The 22257-nt window shown below is 44.7% G+C and overlaps 1 protein-coding gene across 1 annotated transcript in view; it reads right to left on the reverse strand.

The window, feature by feature from the left end:
• The window catches only part of SH3RF3 (SH3 domain containing ring finger 3), a 1766125-nt gene that overhangs the window by 770854 nt on the left and 973014 nt on the right, over window positions 1–22257 (reverse strand). The window contains exon 3 of the mRNA XM_069636866.1: window positions 2541–2636. Within this exon, the coding sequence (XP_069492967.1) occupies window positions 2541–2636 (96 nt within the window). The remainder of the gene's footprint in view (window positions 1–2540; window positions 2637–22257) is intronic.

Genomic DNA, 22257 nt, shown 5'->3' on the forward strand with positions numbered 1-22257 from the left:
TAAGGCACCGGCACCATTCATACCGGGCTGCAGCATTCCAACTGCTGCTCACGGGTTCCTGACAGCCCGCCAGGTGTTACCTGGCGGGCTGTGCGGCACCCACGAGCAGAACTCGTAATGCCGCCGGCACTGATATTAACGATGCCGGCGCACCCAACCTCCTCAGCCCCATTCTTCCCTATGGGGCAGAATGGGGATCGGGAGCCCGGCATTACCGCCTCCCACAAATGGGCAACTACCGGCTCACTCATCTCATAATGGGTCGGTTATTGCCCAATCGCGGGAGGCGGTGCCGGATCGACATGGCAGTAGCTGTGCCTGCCATACAGGCACGGCTACCGACATGCTCGTAATGAGGCCCACAGTCTGAATTTTGCCTGGTGTGCTCCAGACAAATTGACATCCTCATAGTGACCTACACTGTGTGTGCAGAAAGCTTGGCACAGGTGAGGCCGAAGACCAGTCCCACAAAGATCTTTATTAACTTAAGTTTCCAAGAAAAAGTAATACAGCACTTCCGGTCCAGCCTAAAAATGTGACAATCTTTTAATGCAAGTATTTTTATTGAATCGAGTCCTCATAATTTGAAAATCTTCTCTCCCAGTGCTCTGCGCCGCCGCAGAACCCTGGATGATTCAACGTAGACACTCTGCTAGAGGGGGATTCTAGATTGTCTGAACATTTCTTTTAGCATGGGGTCGGCCCCTCTATCAAAGGAGACCACACTGCGGCTTTTGTTTGTTTGGAACCGGTGTGGGTGCTCTTGTCGACTGCCATTTTGTAAGGGGGTAGTTGAGCACGGCATGGTAGACCGACCTGAGGTGAGGTTCAGCACGCGCCGTTACGTTGCATTTAATGTAAGTGGAGCAATGGTCTCCCTTCGCAGTTTGAAAAGATGCCTGTATTCCCTCCCAACTCCCCACCATATTCTCAGAAAATAAATAAAAACGATACTTGTGGGGATAACAGAGCAGGAGAGAAAGCATGGCTGAAGGATTCCTCAAGACACAACCAACTGATGGGAGTTCCCCTTCTTGTGTCCAAGAGGGTTGCATTGAATCAACTTTTCAACAATTCTTACAGTCACATACAGGTGAACACCATTAGCAGCTCAATATTCCATGCGGAGATCAAGGGTCAAGTCCTTCAAAAAAAAAAAGTGGGGGGACTCATTAACATACCAATTGAATGTCACCGCAAATAAGCATATCAAGGTACACCCTGAAAAAAGTGGGGGGACTCCTGAAAAAAGTGGGGGGATTCCCCTGCTGGACCGCATCCCTTGAATCACAGACTGCCCACAGGAGAAACCCCCACGAAAGACCCTGTTAAACTCCTTACGGAGGGTTTCCACACAACTCTGTTTCTCCCTGCTGAACAACGCTGTATGGCAGAGAGAAAAGAAAGGTGAGGCCCTTTCTTTTAAATTCTGCCACTTCTGGGGGGCACCTCTGCTACTCCACCCTCGACCCCCACTCCAGCTCCTATTAAAAAAACATTGGCTGCCTCAAGATTGGGGTGATGCCAGCGCAGGCTCAAGTGCTCTGAGAGGGTGCAGCTGCACAAGGGCATCCCCACAGTGCAGCAAACAGAGAGTGCCTTGCCTCCAGCTCAGTGTCATGTAAACAGCGCCTATTAGCCTCCAGCTCAGTGTCATGCAAATATCGCCTATGAAAGCTTTAATAGCCGCTGTTTACTTTACACTGAGCTGAAGGGAAGATGCCCTTAAACACACTTTACAAGAACAGCAGGGGGCTAGGTCATGTTGTTCGGCTGAAACCAGCGAACAACAGAACGGATCCCCCTGCTGTTCTGCATTTGTGGTGGGCGTCGCACAAATCTCGCACAGAGCACCTGCAGACCTGGTACCGGCACTGAGTGGTGCACAACTCTTGTGATTGCACAGTCTGAGGGATCTGGCAGTGAGGTTTCCCTGCCCCCAGTGGGTCCAGGGTATGGGGATATACTGGGCCTGATAACGACTTTGGCGGTAACGCCAGCGGTATTACAGCCAGCGGTATTAGCCCTACCGCCGAACTCCCCGGCGCTAATAGCGCCGGATCACAAGTTCGGCGGTAATGTAATTCCCCATTCCCCATTGAGCACATTCGGGAATGCCCCATTCCCCATTGGGCTCAATGGGGAAAATACCGCCGGCGGTAATAACGCACATTTTCGGCGGATTTCCCCCAGCCAAGAGCTGGGGTGAAATCCGCTGAAGTCCTGATTTGGCGGACCCTTAAATCCGGCGGTAATAGCGTGACCGATGGATTTAAGGGTTACCGCCAAAGTCGTGATGAGGCCCACTGTCTGCAGATCCGGACAGCTGAGAATTAGCGGATGGAGGAGGTAAGCGTGAAAAGCTGTTTTCGCTCATTTTCACCTGAATCCGAGAACCGAGTAAAAGAGCTTTTGCTTCCAAACCGCGTATTTGTTTTGTGAATAAAAGAACCCTGTTCAAAAGATGGAAACTTGGATTGAAGCACTTAGGAGCCATATTTGTTTAGGTGCGATAAGAAGCCATCACTCAATGGGCTTACCTCAACATAAAGAATAGGGAAAATTCCGATCTTCTCTCCCAACATTCCTTCGGCCCAGTTGTCATCCACCCGCCGGATCACTGTCAGAATGTCATCCTGCAATAGAACCAGTGAAAAATGATGAATTATTACCGCAGCGCATCAGAATTGGTGTACAACTGTCACCAGCCTGCCTGCCTGATATTTCAATGCACACACGTGTATAAGATACACGCAGTGAACTTTACCCTATATGCGCCATACATCAACAGTCACTAAAGACAGGGCTTTAAGTTGGCTAGAGCTAGCTGGGATGAAGTCCTGGCAGTCTCCAAAAAGTGTTCCTGAGCCAGGGCTCCGCTGGGATGCTCCCGACTAGCCCTAGACAGGAAACCCCCTCATGCAGCCATTTTACTCTACAGAGCTGCATGCTAAAACGGCTGCCTGCCGGGGTCGGTGCAGAGAGATGGGAGTACCAAAATAATGATAATAGTGCTCCTGCATCTCCTTTTGTTTCCAAATCAGAGGCGCTGACCCCCGCAGACTGCAGCAAACCTATGGGCAGTTAAATGGCTGCCTGGGGGGGATTGGTGTCTCAAACTTAGAAACAAAAGGAGAGACAAGGCACGCTTTTTTCATTGGTTTTGGTGCACACCATTCTTCTTTAGCTTTTTAATAACGGCCTCCAAACATATGCCAGTGAAGGTTGGAGCCTGTGATTTAGAAACAAAAGGATAGTGGCGCACCAAAAGGAACCATAGCAGTGTGCCCCATCCCTCCCGTTTTCCTCCCACTGCCAAGTAATTTCGCCATTGAACTCAGGCCACGAGAACTCAGGCCACGCTTCTTTAATTGAAAATTCCCCCCACCCAAATCCTCCTCCCACTTAAAGCACTGGCTACATACATAAAAGCATAGAACTGTTAAATAATTCGCTTGTATTCAATAAATACATTTCAGGCGTGGGAGGGAAGCAATTTATGAATTATGAAATGAATACGTCTTACAATGTATCTGGAACATCACAAGCACGGTTGTGTTTCTATTTACAGTGGTAAAGAGGGATGCTCTTATATGTGGGCGGGGTGATTTTGCACCACAGAACACCTTTTTCAGGATGGTCAGTAAATATGCAATTTATAGCTTAACGCCCTGCAGCCCTTTTACAGACAGTGCTGGATGCTAGTTAAGCCTTCAAGCCCATCACTGTGGGCAATGCTAGAAGTTACCTGCCCAGACTTATGAGCCGGACCCCGAAGTGACCCAGGTTACATAGGCACAGTGAGATTCTGCCCTTGCCCATTTTCCACAGGGGGCACGTAGATCCTGATCTGTTACCAGAATGTGTGGAGTGGCTTTTGTATTTCTTTTATGTTCTCCAATGTAGGAATGCTGTGACGAGGATGGGTCCCATGAGAGCACAGAGAACAGGGAGAGGAATTTGTATTTTGTATTTTATTGAATTTATATAGCGCTTTAATCCAAAGTGCTTTACAAGAGGAACAAGAAAACATACAACAAGCATTAAATGGCAATTGAATCACAACCAGAAAACAGTACAAGTTACAATTTACATTATTGCTGAGGTAAGGAGAGAGTAGAGAGGGACCGAGGAGTGAGAGGGAGTGGGAGGTATGAGTAGAGGTAGAAGCAGAAGTAAGAGGGGAGGCGAGAAGGTGTGAGGGAGAAGAATGGAAAAAATAAGACTAGAAAAGAGCAGGGAGCAGGGTAGGAGGGAGTAGAGAGGAAGGAGAGGGTGAGGAAGTACAGAAGTAAGAGAGGGAGTAAGAGGTGAGGGATGAGGTAATGGTAGAAATAGGAGAGGAAGCATGAGGTGTTGGGGGAATGGAAGAGATAAGATTTTAGAGAAGAGCGGAAGAAAGTTTAGGAGAGAGAATAGCGGATGGGGAGAGGGAGGTGGTTCCAGTGGAAAGGAGCGAGCAGTTGGAAAGAGTGGAAGCGGGAAGGGGCGCAGGGTGGTCAATTCACTGACGTCATATGAGAAACATAAGTAACTTGCATGACCTTTGACACGGGATACAGTATTCATCACCAGAGGAGACATCACATGAGCTTCAAAACAAGTGAAATCACCGGAAGTTACACCACACACCCCTGATAGCACGCATCTAGAGTAGGACAGGAATTGACCGCTGTGTGGTGCTCAGTGGTAACCCCATCCTCCATGCAGCACCCTGCCCTTGCTTGTTAACCACTTGTAGCGATAGACCAGGGGTATTCAAATGTTTTCACAGCAAGCCCCCACCACCCTTGAGTAAAAATGTTGTTTCTGCGTCCCCCCACCTAGGGGTTGCCCCTCTCTTAGCGGCCCCCAAAGGATGTCTGGGGGGGCCCAGACTCTTTAAAATATAAGCAGTTTTTCTACTGCTTATATTTTCTATTAAAAACAGCCATCATAATCCCTTTTAAAAGAGTCTGCCCCCTGAACCCCAACATCCTTCCAGCCCACCTCAGAGGGATGGGGGGTCAACCCCCCAGTTTGAAGACTACTGCTATAGACCAAAAGAAAGTAGGGCGGGCTGAACTGGGCTGCACCTACCCTGGTTGGATTGGCCTCTTGTTGCCACAGACCAGAAATGCTTTTCTTGACCAAGTAGGGATGGATTGGTGTGACAAATCAACTTCAGGGGCACCAGTAGTGCAGGAATTAATATCGGCTTCGAAACCATCAATCAGCCCACACCTCTAGTACCCCAGAAGGCATCTGAACAGATTGGAAACACAAGCAAATTTTAAACCTCCTTGTCCAATTTTGGTAACGTGGATGGAACGGCAGGCTTATCTCTGCAAGGTTGTGGATAGTTGGTTAGGTGCAACACAGTGAAAATACAATTATTACCTAATGATAAAAGGAACGGTCCAGTCAAGGTTGGATAAAAATATCAGCTTTATTATTATTCAACAGACAGTTCTAGCACATTGCAAAATACAAATCACCCTGTAAAGATATGCAGAGGAAAGACAGTTTCAAGAAGGAAAAAGGATGCACTCTCTATACTGACAGGAGGGTAGTTGGTAAAGTAATTAATTGCAATAGTTCAAGCATACTTGTTTTCTGCAGCAAGGGAGCAGTGGGTCATAACTTGTCACTAGGGGCCATCAGGGGAGGGCCAGGGGGATAGAACCATAATGCACCCTGTACTTGTAGAAGTTCTTGGTGCTAGACAGTGTAGAGTTGGTTTCAGGGCGCTTTGCAGGTTCTGTGACATAGTTCAAGACGGGAGAGAGCTGCGGGTATCAAGTGGCAGGCAGTTTGACGAGGGAGGCTGGACGAACGGATGCAGACTGGCCTACACAGCGGCTCAGGGTCAGGAATCATTGTCTCAGTACTGCTTGGTGCATCTGAAGCACTGGTCAAGGCTTCTCGGATGACGTTAGCGACTGTGGCATGACAACATTCAGTGGTGCAGTCGGTTGCAGCTCGAGGGGCTCGAATGGCTCGAAAAAATTCTTTAAGGCAGATGCTGGTTAATGCTTGTCGATGCACTCCTCCTAGCTTCTTCACTGGGCATGTGTCGTTCTTTAAGGAGTTGTCCCAAAGCTGAAGAGAGTGTTGCAGGCAATGGCCATGTCCTTGGTTTGGTTCAGAGTCTCTCTGGCGCTTCCCACCTAGGAAGCTTGCTTGCAGAGCCTAGCAGGCCATGCTGTGTGCTGACTGGGTACTGGTTCTGGAGCTGCTTGGAGGGTCCTCTGGATTCAGTATCTCTCTCTCTGTTCCCAGGGAGATTTTTAGGGGAGGGATCTTGCTTCCCTCTTGGGCATCCTGACCTTCATTAACTGGCGGAAGCTGTAAGGTAGGCAGTACCTTCAGCCAGGGTCCAAATTAGTTATTTTTGTTACTCCTTACAACGTCTTCAGATAGTCTGCCCCAAAGCGGGGTTCAACCCTCTTTTAAAGCCAAATGGGCCCCAGTGATTGTTGTAGGCTAAGCCTACCTTAATGAACCAATCCTGGGTCCTCACCAACAATCTCCTGTATGCCTGAGGTCATAACCAGAGTGCTTTGTAACAGAAAAGGTAAAGGTGTGAAAACATGTAATACTAAGACCCACTTACCTTCCTATCTGTTGTGGATCAAAGGGTCTCTCTGGTTAATTGAGTTCTCTGTGGTTCCTGATTAAAGCAGCAAGTTTCCTGTGAAGCTGCAGCGAGAACAGACTTTCTGTCTCCATCAAATCATATACTCCTACCCTCTGAATGGGGTCCCCCTGTGTGTGTTGTCTTCTATAAACACATGTGCCACACATGACAGCTCACTGGCAGGAGCTGGCTTCAGGTTGACACAATGCATATCAAAGCGTGTTGGGGGTTTCCTGTCCCTTTTGTCAGGCCTGCGACCAGGCCTCCCGTGGGCCTGCTTGAATTAACTCTGTTTAGTATGCGAGGCTGCCACCAGCAGAACTGACAATGGACAGGGTGGATCCATGGAGCCTTTGATAGTTAATTAGGATGGCCATGGAAGGAGTAAGGTTTTGCCCTCCCCTTGTGAGAGAAAAGGTGTAATCCTGACAGCCATATCCCAACTAAATATAACAAGGGGACTGTGCCTATAGGCTTTGTCCACCCAGAGTACACAGGTCTATGTGTATGTTGTGCAATGAGCATTGGAAAATGTGTGCGGATTAGCACCACACATTTTCCAGAGGCTGATCTACCATCATTCAATTTAATTTAAAATTACAAGGAAAAAAAAAGGTGAGAGCACACCCACCGTGCGGATGGTCGAACCCCTCGCATGCCCCCCAGCCTCAACATGTGAACCACCACCCTACTGAGGGTCTGGTTCGTCATCAAGGCGAAAGTACTGGCTGAGGCCATCTGCATTTCCATGCGTGGAGTTTGGCTTGTGCTGGATGTCCACATCAAATCCCTGTAGGGATATGGACCAACGCAGAAGCTTAGGGAATTCCCCTTGCATGGTCATTAAGCATCAAAGAGGCCAGAGGTCTCTCTGGATCATAAAGTGTGACCCAAAGATGTAGGGTTTCAGCTTCTTTACGGCCCACGCGGCTTCGTAAGCATCTTTATCAATAACGGCCCAGTTCCTTTTCCTTTTTGTCAATCGCCTGCTAATGTAGGTGACAGGTTGCTCTACCCCTTGAGAGTTCAGCTGCGCTAACACTGCTCCAATCCCAAAATCACAGGTGTCTGTTTGGATAATGAACTCCAGACCATAGTCTGGCATTTTCATAACTGGGCCCTGCACAATCCATCCTTTAAATCCTGAACGGAGGTTTGACAGGCAGGGGTCCAAGTTACCGTCTTCTGCATCGTCTTGGAAGTTACATCATTCATGGGCATGACAATGGTCCCATACCCCTTGATGAACGACCGGTAGCACCCGGTGATACTTAGAAAAGCTCTCACCTATCTCTGTGTGGTGGGGATGTCCTTATCCTTCACAGCCTGTACTTTTAGGTTCGAGAGGTTGTTTCAGACCTCCACCGACGAGGTGGCCTACGTAAGTCACTGTACCCTGAGCTATCTGGTACTTCGTGTCTTTGATAGTCACACCTGCATTCTGCAGAGCCTGAAGCATTTGTTTTAGATGGGATAAGTGATCCTCCCAGGTGTGGCTGAACACAGCAATGTTGTCTAATCAGGTGACACTGACGTTTTCCAGATGAGACAGAACCTGGTTAACCATCCGCTGAAAAGTGGCAGGGTCATTCTTCAATCTGAAGGCCCTCACAGTGAACTGATAATGTGAACTGATAATGTCCTTCTGGGGTTGGGAATGCTGACCTCTCTGTCTCCCCTTCTCTAAAGCCGACCTGCTAATACCCTGCCATGAGGTCAAATGTACTTATGTACTTGGCCTCGCCAACATTGTCAATGAGCTCATCTGCCCAAAGAATGGAGTGAGCATCTGTCTTCATGACAGAATTGAGCCCCCTGTAGTCCACACAAAGGTGAACTTCAGTCTTCCCACCACTGGTCCTTTTAGGGACCAGTTTCACAACACGTAAAACATAAATACAATAAATACAATATTATTGTGGATGGGGTAATTCAGTATGTTCTCTATCCTAATGCAACTAATTGTATAACGTCGGCTTTCTGTAACATTGCATGTTCTATTTTTCACATGCCCTTTTTTAAAAAAAATTCTATTCGCTCTGTGCATACTTTGGCCCCTTTGGACCGACTTACTTCTCTATATAGAAGGTGGCTGGAATGTGACTTGATTAATCCTCTCCTTTTTCATTTTTGGTTATATATTTTATTTTATATTCATTCTTATTTTATTCTAGTTCTTGACTATATGGTGATTGGTGCGTTAAACTGGTTACATGATAACACCTTTCTTTCTATTTCATTTCTGATTGTCAGATCTATTCTGGAGTTGTTTTATTAGGGGACTTTGGGTGACTATTGGTCCCATCATTGGCTTTGCCATGAAACTTGAAACTTTTATCTTTAATTTTTGTCTGTTAACAACTTGACACTTTTGTCTTCTTTACCCCATCTTCTCCAGACGTAGCTGTTTTCTTATGCTACACTTATATTTGAACATTGGCACAACTCGGCTGATCTTCAGCTTTCTCCTAGAAGCTGCACGTTCAAGAATCTACATGCACACCGGTCTGGGAGGGTGTGTTTCCCTCATTTCCCCATTGTTGCGCTATCAGGTAATTCTTACCCTTTTCAGCCTATGGAACGTGGGGTTTGAATTCCAGTGGGACCACCGGAGTATTCACGGTACTCTTACCAATCTAAGCTAACGCCCCTGTGGACGTTATACAATTAGTTGCGTTAGGATAGAGAACATACTGAATTACCCCATCCACAATAATATTGTATTTATGTTTTACGTGTTGTGAAATTAGTTTGGTGGAACTAAGCTAGAATTATCTTGATGCAAAAATGTAAAGGTCAAAATCATTTTTGTTTAACTTGATGTATAAATAATTTAATCTTTAGGTATTATTGTACAACAAAACTTGACAGCCTTTGTAATGCTTATTCCTTTATAGTCTGTTTAGGCCTTTGAAGAAGAGGTCTCTCACCTTGAAACACGTCGCCATTTGAAAACGGACTACTGCCAACATCTTCTCAATTTATTTTTTTCTGTAAATACATTGTCGTGGTCTTTGTACTTAATGTGTATTTTGTGAAAATATATATAAGCTACTCTTTTTACAAAATCGTTTGTCTGTGGAAATCATTATTAACACGAACACTTTTGAACCATTTTTCTTTAGAGTATAGTAGTTGGTTAGCCAACACAGAACGGTGTGCAGGGGACGTGAGGGTTCAAAGTTTGAATCTTCTCTTCTTTTTATGTTATTTGTGGAGGTCTTGTGCCAGGATCGCAGTTCCTCCCCCGCACCTCAAAAGTTTTTTCTTAATCCTATGACTCTTATCTAAAATATTACTATACCAGGAGTGCACCTACTTTGGAATCTTCCTTTTAGGGACCAGTACCATTGGGCTAGCCCAGGGGCTGTGGGATGGCTCTATCACTCCTAGGGACAACATATTGGAAACTCCCTCCTTGATGGTGTGGCTGACCTTATTGGACATTCAGTGAATCCTACTCCTCACCGGTTTACGGTCTCCCTTGTCCACATCATGGGTGCAGCAATCTGCACGATCTGGAGTCAGTGAAAACAGACGAGCAAATTGTCCCGCAAGGTTGACACCTTACACTGACCCATCTGTGGCTTCAGTTAGCAGGAGGTCTGGGAGGGGATCAGTCTCCTCCTCAGTCTCTCCGTCAGTCACTAATACCATGACCAATTCATCCCAGCTATAATGGGGTTTTAGCCTGTTATCATGAAAAGCCCTGCACATCTGTTTAGGTCCTTTCACACAAATGAGATAATACACCTACCTGACTTTTTCCAGCACTTAGTAAGGCCCAGTCCACTTTTCCTGAAGGGCACTGGGTTTCACAGGTTCCATAATCCACACCCGCTGCCCTGGAGAATAGACTGGCCTTCTGGTCATGCCAGTGCTTCATCAGCTCCTGACTGGCCTCTAGGTTTCTCGTTGACTGTTCCATGTACTTTGCTATTCTAGACCGAAGGCCAAATACATAGTCCACCACATCTCATGTAGGGGATTAGGGGTTGCCCTCCCATCCCTCTTCCACTAGACCGAGGGGACCTCGTACCCTCGAAGATGGTGGGCCTGCTTGAATAAACTCTGTTTAGTATGCCAGGCTGCCACCAGCAGAACTGACAATGGGCAGGGCGGATCCATGGAGCCTTTGAGATTAATTAGGCTTGCCATGGCAGGAGGAAGTTTTGCCCTCCCCCTTCTGAGAGACAAAGTGTAATCCTGACTGTCATATCCCAACTAAATATGACAGGGGGGACTGTGCCTGTAGGCTTTGCCCTCCCAGAGTACACAGGTCTATGTGTATGTTGTGCAGTGAGCATTAGAAAATGTGTGTCGATTAGCCCTACACATTTTCCAAAGGCTCATTTACCAGCATTCAATTTCCTTTAAAATTTTTTTAAAAAAACAGGCAGTGCGCACCCACCGTGCAGATGGTCGAATTCCTCGCAGTGGGACCTTGTGTTGTGTAGTGCCTGTGCCCTTGCATGAGTGACTTGTCCCCTCCTCGCCACAGTAAACCTTGTCCAGCATAACATTATCTGGACCTGCTCTAGTCCCTCGTTCACTGAATTGATAGAATATAGCTATAAACTCACAAACAGCACAGTTGCAAGAACAACCGAACCTGTGCGAGAACTCCAATAAGTTAGAACTAGATGTCAGGCACACCAAGGATGTTCAGGTGCCTGTCTAAAAGACTTGCTGTGCCCATTACAGCACTCGAGGCTCCTCCTTTGTGTATACAAAAGATTTAAATTCATCACTGAAGTGGGGGACCATCAAGGTGTTTCATGTCTTAGGAGTTAAGCGCATTGCTTGGTTAATGGCAGTGTAACCTCTCAATTATGTGTAAGCATCATAGATGAGAGTGCAGCAGGCTGTCAGATAATCTAACAAGTATTATTCCCTTAACTATTCAGATCTGATATTGTTTGTCACATCAGCATTATTAAACCCCATTTGCAGGTCTGTCACTGGCCACATGTTGGCCGTGTGATGCACAAGCGGGCACGTTTATATAGAAATGACATTCCCGTCACATATCACGGTCTGAAAAATTCAGTATCATTGAACCCTGACATGCATCTCACTCTTTCCCAGCCCTACCCCTATTTTGGAAAATCTCCCAATTTCCCTCTCACAGCAATTAAACACATCAATGTGGCTTGACTAACAACACAGAATTGCACAAAGGGGGGTGGCCTGCTTCTTTGCTTGGTGGCAACACTTTCCATGTCCCACTTAGTCTAGTTAGTCGGTTGGTTGTGAGACATTTAAACTCCATAACACTACCTAGCAATACCTAATCTTGAAAATGTTGCCTCTATTTCTGTCACCCCCTTTCCATTTCTCACTTTCTTGGATCATTTGGGGCAGGCAACGATACACCTGTTGAAACACCTCCTGATCAACCTATCCTAATTTTAGATAGTGACGGAGACACTCAAAATGGAGGGTGTGATGGTGTGAAAGCAGGGGACAATGTTGGGATCTTTTTCACTTTAAGCTTTGTCAACCCTAACAATATTACTTCGGTTACATGTATGCGTGTAAAAGTTATAGAAAGGAACAAAAACAGAAAAGACCCCAACAGAGTGTGAAAGAGTCGTACAAATCAGATGGGGGACCCACTTCGACACAAAGTTACAAGAAAATGCTTGGCCTTGTCAAAACTTTACTGTACTGCGAAAAGAAGAAGATTGCACAATCTATGGCGCAGAGCACTTTTGAAGATGTGGAAGGGGCAGTTTTTGCACTAATGAAACATTTGAGGGGTGATACTAATGCCTTAGTCCAATGCAGTCCAATCTTGCGGTAGCCAGGGGTCGGGTTGTTTAAAATAACACATAAATTACCGGAGGGTCTTGTGATGCATCTTGATACCACGCTATACAAGGCCCCAGATGTTGAACATAGCACACTAGCCCTTAAGGTTTTCAGAAATTCGGAAAATCAAGTCACAGCCAATATTCCACAGATATTTACGGTTTCTGGTATAACTAACCCCCCAGTCAGCACCCGCTCTGGAAATATCCCAAATATTAAACATAAATGAAGGATGAAAAGACATATGCCTAGCAACTAACGACTCCATTAAAAAAAACGATTAAAAAACAGAAAACAAATCACGAACAAACACACATTGCGTAGTATTTCAAGAGTGCGCAACAATTTTAAAAAAAACAGCCACTGTCACAAACATTGTGACAGACTGGCTAATTGTTCAGAGCGGCGGTGGATATTCATTTCGGCAAAGCCCTAAAAACAGGGGGTGAAAATTAAAATGGGACCCGGACAAGGCTCAGAGGTGTTGACCATATAAAATATTTAAAAAGGCATGCTTGGTTATATCCAGACACAATCAGGCTAGCATACCAGAGGCATCAACACCCCAGGCACTGGAACCCCCTTTTTATTCGGAGAGGGTGCAGGCCTATCAAAGAACCTATAAAACATTTTCAGCCATAGAGCATTATGAGCAGTTCAGATTCATGGCTTTCAGCGGACTCGTTGCGATGCTGCCAGGTCACCATGGTAATGCATAAAAGCTTCGGCGAAGGGACGCGTGCATGTGATTAGCTGCGGCGGCTTCCGAGGTGGTCAGAGCCGACGCAGGTAAGCAACATGGGAAAAGTGGAGTGAACTCTTACTAGTTAGATGATAAGGGAATGCATAACCCTAACCAGAACTGTATTTGCAGGTGATTCAACGCTGATAGAAATGACTCCAACGTGTCAAGTTGGAGCTTAGAAAGTAACAGGCAATTTCATTGCCAGTTAAAAAACTAACGGGCAGGAGGCGTCTCATGTAGAACTAACTTTTGCATCATGTTAATTTTTAGGGAGGAGAGTCAAAGTCAAAGGGTATGATGTGATTCTAACGTATTTAAATGTACACTTATAAGAACAGACAAATGTAGATGTGCCATAGGTACTAAAGTGGATGTTTATTTGTTCATTGTCTTTCCTTTCTCCATAACGGAATGTGGACAACAATTATGGTATGCATCTAATATTGAATATGGTGTAACAAATGATGTATGGTGTGGTTACAATATGTACATAGCCCTGAAGATGCAATATTGTATTCCATAATGCGTTGGCGTGTAATAACTATTTGACTTTGGAGTCAGATTTGCCTTTGAGACACTTTTTGACTTTTGAAAAGCTGTGAATAAATATGTTTGTACACAAATGGAGGAGCTTTGAGCCTATAGTTATACAAAACATAAGGACATTACAATTTAATGTAAAACATTGATTGAAAGCCAGAAGAAAAAGGAATGGTTTTTTGGAACACTTTTTTTGCTCAAATAAATTGAGCTTGGTGAGAGAAACAGGCATTACCAGGTGGTTTCACCTGTTTGTTGGTTTGTTCGGAGTTCAGATTCATGAACATGAACCAATTGCAGTCCCTGGGCCACAGCTTAATGGTTGTAATGGAGGCTGTGGAAACACTGGTCCGAAAAATATTGCAAACTGTTGGTCGCAACAATTTTGTTCAGATAAGAATGGAGGCTGAGGGCTTAAACAGACCCTTGTTTACAAGGTGATCCACTCAGGATACTTTCTCTGTTTTACAATTTTTGGGGAATTTGCGGAAGTTCCTGCAAATTAAAACTGAGATAATGGGCCTCATTAAGAGTTTGGAGGTAGCCATGGAGCTACTAGCTCTGTGGCTGCCTTCAAACCGGGCTCCATTACCGGGTTCCTGCAATGGGGACTTACCGGGTCGTTCCGACATAGGAGGACCTGGTAAATCCTCCTTGCAGTAACCATTCCCCATTCCCATTTGAGCCCCCATAGGGCTTAATGGGAATTGAGAGGCAGGTAACAACGGGCACATTACAATTGTCCAGTTGTTAACTCCCTCTTCCCCTCGTGGGACCCGGAAAAGACGTCTTGTTTTACCAGACGTCTGATCAGGGTCCCGCAAAGGGAACCGCGTAATCATCCCTGACAGAATGAAGGGGGCTGGTCCCATACCGGCCCCCTTCATTCCGTCAGCGCAAGGGTCGTAATGAGGCCCAATGTGTTTTACGCCGCTAAGAATCATGGTGCTTGTTGTCAGACCTCGTTCCGGCGGTGCTTATAAAACTTTCAGCAAAATTCTGCAAAGCCACATTTTAAAATCCAAAGCGAGATGGTTGTTACATTTGGATCACGGCCCCCAAATCTCTGTCTGGATCTCATAGCATTATTGGCCACAATAAGAAACAAGTTTATCAAGAAATTGCTCCTATTGTTAAAAGGTGCACCAACAGCTCCGATATTCCTGGATCTTAGTCTCTTCTTAATAGCTGACCAGATTGCTGTAAAGCCAGTCCTACACTGGATTAGACTTTGGTGCTCCCACGGGCTGGAATTATACTGTGAGGCACTGGAAACATTTTTGTCTCTGGAGGGGCGTAAAGAGCTGTAGCTGGTCTGTTCATGTAAAACGTATGTTGATCGAGCTGGGTGCTGGTGTTTTATGGGATGATCCAGCTGGTAGATGTGGGCCCTCCTCGGCTGCATGTTTGAAAGTAAATGCCCAAATGAAGTCCAGAGCACGATTGGTTGACAGGTTGGCCCACCTGAAGGAAACACCAGAGTAGTTCCCTGTCAACTCACTGGGTAACATCAATGCATTTTTGGATGAAATAGCTCCAGCATATCAGCAATCTTTGGACGTTTGCCTCAGACTTGCCATTTCGCACACAGATTGGTATACCTGGACATGGTCACCCCAGAATTTGGGACTTTGTCCATTGTGTAGAGTGGCAAGTGAAACTATCCTGCATGATCTGTTACTCTGTCTTGTAACACAGAACCTGAGATGTATGTTTTTAAGACCACTCTTGACGGAACAAGGCACCCGACAAGCACATGATGCAATGTTGTTTTTAATACAAACTGTTCGAAGAAAGGTTGTTTTTGCTCCTGCGAGAGATACTCATAGAGCTTAGCTTCAAAGAAAGAAGGCCTTGGAAAACGAGCCGAATAGTGTTAGCAGCCCAAGCGCTTAGAATGACCCGGGAAAATGGCCCTGTGCTCACCAGTTATAAGTAGTTGGTTGTTGAGTAGCATCTGGTTGCAGATTGAGCAGATAGATGGTCATCTTAGAGGCTGCGAGCTTGCTCTCCTCTATGGGTTTTTTTCCGATTGGATTATGAATCGCTATTTTTTTCTATTTTTAACCATTTTATCTTGGAATTATTAAAGTATTCCATTTCCAATATTTGTATGAAATGTATTACATTTTTTTCTTGTACTGAATGAATCAAATTGTGTTTAATGGTGTACACCGAATAAAAGCTCTGAAATTTAAATTGATAGGTTTAATCGAACAGCGGAGTATAACAGACGGCAATATACGTGCAAGAGCTTTGCAAGTACACGAAGAGCTGGGACTACCAACAGATAACCCTGTAGTGTTGGAACAGCTGGTTCTCTTTGAGGAATATTTTAATAGACCCTTCAAGATACTCTACTTTAACAATCGGGTTTGGTGACACCCAGAAACACTTTGTATGTTTTAAATCACAACAACCATTTTCATGGGATAATCAATCTAAAAGGTATTCTGGGGCTAAAAGCCTCCTTCAGCTCTGTCAACACCTTTACAAATCAAACATAAACACAGTTGTCAGTATCACTGTTGCTTGTGTTTAAGAGAAGAATGTAAACCAGCAAAATTTCCTCAGTGTCACACGTTCGTGAGGTCTCGGAACTGTCTAGACAAACACATTTAAAAAGCGGCACTGGGGGCCATCCTGTGTGAGCAGCGCATTGATTGTCCCTGTGTGAACATTTTCTTCCCAACGGTAACAGCATAATCTGTAGGGTGTGCAACGTTTCTGTGGTCAGCACAGATGAACACATGTGCTACATGACAGCCGGTTGACCTCAAGATAAAACCGAGGACTACATAGTATATGACATGGAGACCCTTCAAGAGACTATAACCCATCAACCAAACTATATCTATGCCAGACATCTAACAGTGGACAGCTATTGGGAATTTACAGAAGACTCATGTGTGGCTGTCTTTGTCAGCACTTTATAACAACCAAATTTACCGGGGTACACCTTTTTAGCTCATAATTCCAAAGGCTATGATGGATACTTTGTACTGCATTAATTGGTTTGGGAGAAAATTAAAGTAAAGCTTTTCACCCAGGGTGCCAGGCTTATGGCGATCTTTGTGGTACCTCTACAAATACGATTTATTGACTCAGCAAGCTCCCAAAAGCTTTTCGTTTTCCCAGTTCAAAGGGTTTCTTTCCCCATCTTTTTAACACAACAGCTAATCAGAACTACATAGGTCTGTTCCGACCCCCAGATAAATACAGCGTTCCATACATGATGGCTAGAAAAAAAAAACAGTTTATGGCATTATATAAGGTGATTGAACACGGCGTGTTTGACTTTCTCCAAGAGTTAAGGGCCTACTGTCAAGAAGATTTCAACTTTTTAAGACAAGCTTGTAATTTGTTTGGTGGCGGGATCACTCAAATGACTCGTTGTGAAACACCTATACAGGGTGGAATATACATGTCAGATGTCGATCCTTTTCAAAGCACTTCACTGGCTATTTGTGGTATGCAGATCTACAGACAACTATATCTGAAACCTCAAACAATCTCACTGCTCCCCCAGGATTCATACCATAGGCAGCAGAAACGTTATTCCACAGCGTCAATTCTGTGGCTCTTATACATCTCAGAGACCGAAAACATCTCTATAGAACAAGCCCTAGCTGGCAGTGGTGACGGCTGCTTTTATCACGGTTGTCCCCATTGTTATCCCACAGGGGGCTTCAATACTTTGATGGGTACTACTTATGAACAGCTGCATAGACGCACACTGTTGAAACAGACATTTCTAGTCAGTCAAGGTGTTTGCGTCATCAGTATCTGGGAACATGAGTGGCGCACGATGGTGCAGAACAATCCTGATGTGTGTCGTTTTCTTAAAAATAGAAATCTACCTGAGCCCCTAAAATCCTGAGATGCGTTTTTACGACGACAGCACAAATTCTTTAAAGTTACATCATTGCGTCTTGGACGGTGAGCAAATACACAACCTAGATTTTACCAGTCTATACCCCTCTCTCAACAACGACAAACCCTATCCAGTGGGATATCCAGAAATCATCTCTAATATTGGTGAAAGAGACCAATATTTTGGTCTGATCGGGTGCAAGGTCTACCTACCACAACATCTTTACATACCTGTGTTACACTATAGATGCAACGATAAACTAATGTTTCCGCTTTGCCGTGCATGCCCTGAAACTGTTGCAGTCACATGGATGAGGAACGACAGCTAACAGTGATTTGTAGTACAATTGAGCTACAGGCGGCTTTGAAGCAGGGTTATCACCTAGGTCGCATACATGAAATATGGCATTTTAAAACAGTCACCCTCGAACTCTTCTGTGATTACATCTGCATGTTCATACAACAGAAACAAGGATCCTCTGTCTTTCCTATGGGATGTGTGGTTGATGTCACTAAATCGGCCTGCATAGATGATTATTATAAATATCAGGGTATACGTTTGTGCATGAAACATATGGAGGACAACCCTGCTCAGCGGTTGTTGGCAAAACTATGCCTTAATTCATTGTGGGGTAAGTTTGTACAAAGAGTTAATTTGCCCAACACAACCATCACCACAAACCCTGATGTGCTTCACGTCTATCTATTCGATAATTTTTATGACGTGACCAGCTGTATGTTCATAGATGATGAAACAACATGTATGTGCTGATGCTAAACTGTGGAATATCCATCAGCTTCATACAACACAACCATATTCATAGCGGCGTTCACAACCCCTATGCATGCTTAAAACTGTTTGCTGTGATAGAACAATTACAAGAGCACGTTCTGTACCATGACACCGATAGCTTTATCTTTGTTAGTCACCCCAGAGTTGTCAGCCCCCTCAACGGCAATTATCTAGTGGATCTAACTTCCGAGCCAGCTCCTTGCAAATACATAGTGAAGTTTGTATCCGCGGGTCCCAAAACATATGCCTATCGCATATTTCTGGGCACCATTAATATAAAGGTAAGAGGTATAAGACTGAATGTTAACAAAACAGCCGAAATAAACTTTGACAGTTTAAAAGATCTAGTACAGACCTTCATACAAGAAGATGCGTATAACCCTCCCCACTCTATCGTTGTTACACATACGTGTAGAGAGCACAATAAAAAACTGTCAAAAATTAGCACCGTCACTCTACAAAAGATGCTCAGCTGTGTGTTTGATAAAAGGACCCTGGCACGGGAAAGCTTGACACACCCCTATGGTTAAGTATGTTCTGATAATCTTTAGCAGCCCCTTCACTATTCTACAATGCACCTTCCATCTCTCGACCTTTCAATCATCCAGGACACACATGCAAAAGAGCCCTCATACTTGAGTGTATAAGAGCTGGGTATTAAAAGGTACATGTGTGACTCTCAGTTGCAATAAAATGTTTTCACATTTCTTTTTTTTCCTTTCTGTATTAAATATATGTTTTTTTATAAATAAAATATTTTTACAATTCATAAATTGGTCTGGTTCTTTATTGCGTGGTGATATTTATTGTATTATTATATTATGTACAACACACATCGCTTGCTGATTTTTAAAAATGTAATTTTATTCAGAAGTGTAACACTATGCTGTGATGGTGTGAACAGTTTGCCATGGGTTACAGAAACAGATTCTAAGGTTTTAATCACACTATACAACTCTGTTGTTGTTACAAATGTTGGCTTCTCTTATTTTCTCAGTTTATGCTACAAGCCCTTAACACCCTTCCACACCTATAAACATCCCGTTCTAATAATATATTTCCAACAGCTTCATGTCTGAACATGTTCGCCCATAACCATTGAACATAAAGACACAGCCAAGTTTTATAAACAACAGATTTTGCAATGACCTTTAAAACATGTATTTTTATTCAAAATGTATTTGCATTAAATAGCATGAGTTATCTGATGTTGTATGTCGATCCTGTTGGCTACAAATTTCGATGCATCATCAATTACTTCATAAACAGACTGTCTTTCACCTCATCGATACGCAAACATACCCAAAAGAGAAATGTTTGACACAAATTCACAAAGTTCCCTGTCAAACAGTCGCTGTCCTTTAACGCAACGCTTTAACGCAACAAAAACTCTGTTGCAGGTTGGTCACTTTCAATCGCAATGAGGTTCCCACTGGCGACTTTAAATCACCAAAAGTCCCATGGCCTCATCAGGACCCAGCCACTAAGTGTTTAACGGCGCCGTAAAAGGCTGCGGCGCTGTTAAACACTTAGCGCCTAATTACGAGGTCCCTTTGCGGAGCCCGACCTTAACGCCTGGTTTTTCCAGGCGTTAAGTACGGGACCCGCAAAGGGACCTTGGTGCTACGTACGGTGCCGCAATTTGTGGCACCGTGCTTAGCGCCTTCACCATTAACATGGAGCCCTATGGGGCAACATGGCAATGGTGAAGGGGCAATGGTGGATGGCGGAATTAGCGCCACCACACACCTTGGAATGTGGCGCTAATTCCGCCATCCACCATGCCGGACTCCGGCATGGACCATGGTGCTAATAGCACCATGGTCCAGCGCCGGAGTCGTAATGAGGCCCCCTTTGTGATGTGGCTGGTGTTGGCGCATATGTTTGCGATGCATAAAAGATTGTTACATTTTCTTCTGTAAAACTGTTGGTGCTTCCAGATAATATAGCAACCTTGGACATATAGTACCCAGATGCTCTTTAAGTAAATCCATCAATAATCATTGTACTCATCCGATGGTGGGTTTCACATTAAAATGATTGCAGTCCAACAGATGTTCATTTTTTATCTCTTGCAAATAAGCTCAAATACGTATAAAAAATCTACAGTCTCAATCCTCGTAGGTCTGTTTATTGGGCCCTATGCACGTTGCTCTATAATACTGTCTTTGATATACTTTATCCACCCAATTGCAAATTGTTTACTAATAATGCTTCTAACAGACATCCGACAGCCATGCCTAAATTGCATCATTTTCAAAAGGGGGTTATTCGCCGTTTGTATAGCCTGCAATGTTTTAGATACACATTGTTTCCGTCCCATTCTCTACTCTAAACTGTTGAATTGAATTGAATTGATATTTTTATTTCTATCACGCTCATACACAGGTGTTTCAGAGCGCGACAATGCAAGGGAGGGGAACAGGGGAGAACAACACAATGATCTAACTAGGCCAAATGACATTAAGAACGCACAAGTACATGGGGGAGGGGGAGAGGAAAAGTGCAAGGATGGGGGGAGAAGTGGAAAGTGCAGACCAAAAGGAGAACAGAATAAAAAATAATAAATAAATAATAACATAACAAAAGTGGTAGTGCAGTCAGCAAGTGGCAAGTGCTGAGTATAAGGCAGCAGACAGGGTAGGTCAGATAAGTGCAGGAAGAAAAAAGGGGGGACTTTATGGGTACAGATACAGACCCCTGTGCAAGGGGTGGCCCGGAGGCAGTGCGGGAGGGTGGCAGGGTGAACAGAAACCTGGGCCCGGAGTACAGAGGGTGCCTAGGTAACGTGCCAGGAGAGAACAGATTAGCAGAGATGGGGGGGCAAAGGCAGAGGCAAAGAGGAAGGTCTTGAGGTGCTTCCGGAACCAGAGATGGTTCTCCTCAAGTTTTAGAGTGGCAGGGAGGCTGCTGCAGAGGGAGGCCCCAGTCGAAGACAGAGATCTATCCCCAGATCGTTTCTTTGAGAAATGACTGACCCTGAGGGAGTTAGAGGTAGAGGAGCGAAGAGCTCAAGAGGAGAGGTATTTGCAGAGGAATAGCTGAAGGTATTTTGGACTTGTTAGCGACTGTATCACCTGCATCATTTCTACAAGGTGTTTAGAGCTCAGCATGTAACATATTTTACAAAGCGAATTATCTGTGTAAGATTGTTCCAAACATTTGTGAGCATCCTGCTGAAGATCAGTAGTTTTATGTGCATAGAACTATCTGTAAATGTTTTGTTTGAAACACGCCTCAGTCACTATGGCCGTAATGCCCTGGGTGGCCCGAATATCAACGCAAAGAGAAGCCATCATGTCCATATCAGTCTAGCCACACATTTCTTACACAGACTGTTACCCCCAGGGATTTCAATTCAACTTGAACAGCAAGCACAATGAATAATAGCAGTGTCTTTAATGTCATTGGTCTCTATCAGCGAAAGACAGGCCTTGCACAGGCTATTTTCAGAATACCCCAGGATTTCCAGTCACTTTGAACAGCAAACACAATACATATTCATAGTCTCTGCATCAGCCTCGTTCTCCTCCCCCCCTCACAAACGACCCTGTTTTTCATCACGTCCCCAGGGTGTGGGATACATTTCCAGTGTCATCGCCACATCCACCTGTGGGGGCATAGATTCACACTCCTTGTCGTCAGAGCTTGCATCAGCTGTGGATGGTTGCTCCAAAACCAAATTGTCATTGTCCCAAAACTCTTTTAGGTTCATGGCTGGCCATTAAATCCTGAGCATCTTCCAGCCCATCATTCTCCATAAAAATATCAGAAACATAACTATCCTCTAAATCCATGAGGATTCCTAGGGTTGTTTTCCCCTTGTCATAACTGTAGCTGTTCATAATCCTTGTTTCCTGAACAGCCCCTGGA

This window comes from Ambystoma mexicanum, chromosome 7p, assembly GCF_040938575.1.
Source record: "Ambystoma mexicanum isolate Mex_15411 chromosome 7p, UKY_AmexF1_1, whole genome shotgun sequence".
Taxonomy (NCBI): Eukaryota; Metazoa; Chordata; class Amphibia; order Caudata; family Ambystomatidae; genus Ambystoma; species Ambystoma mexicanum.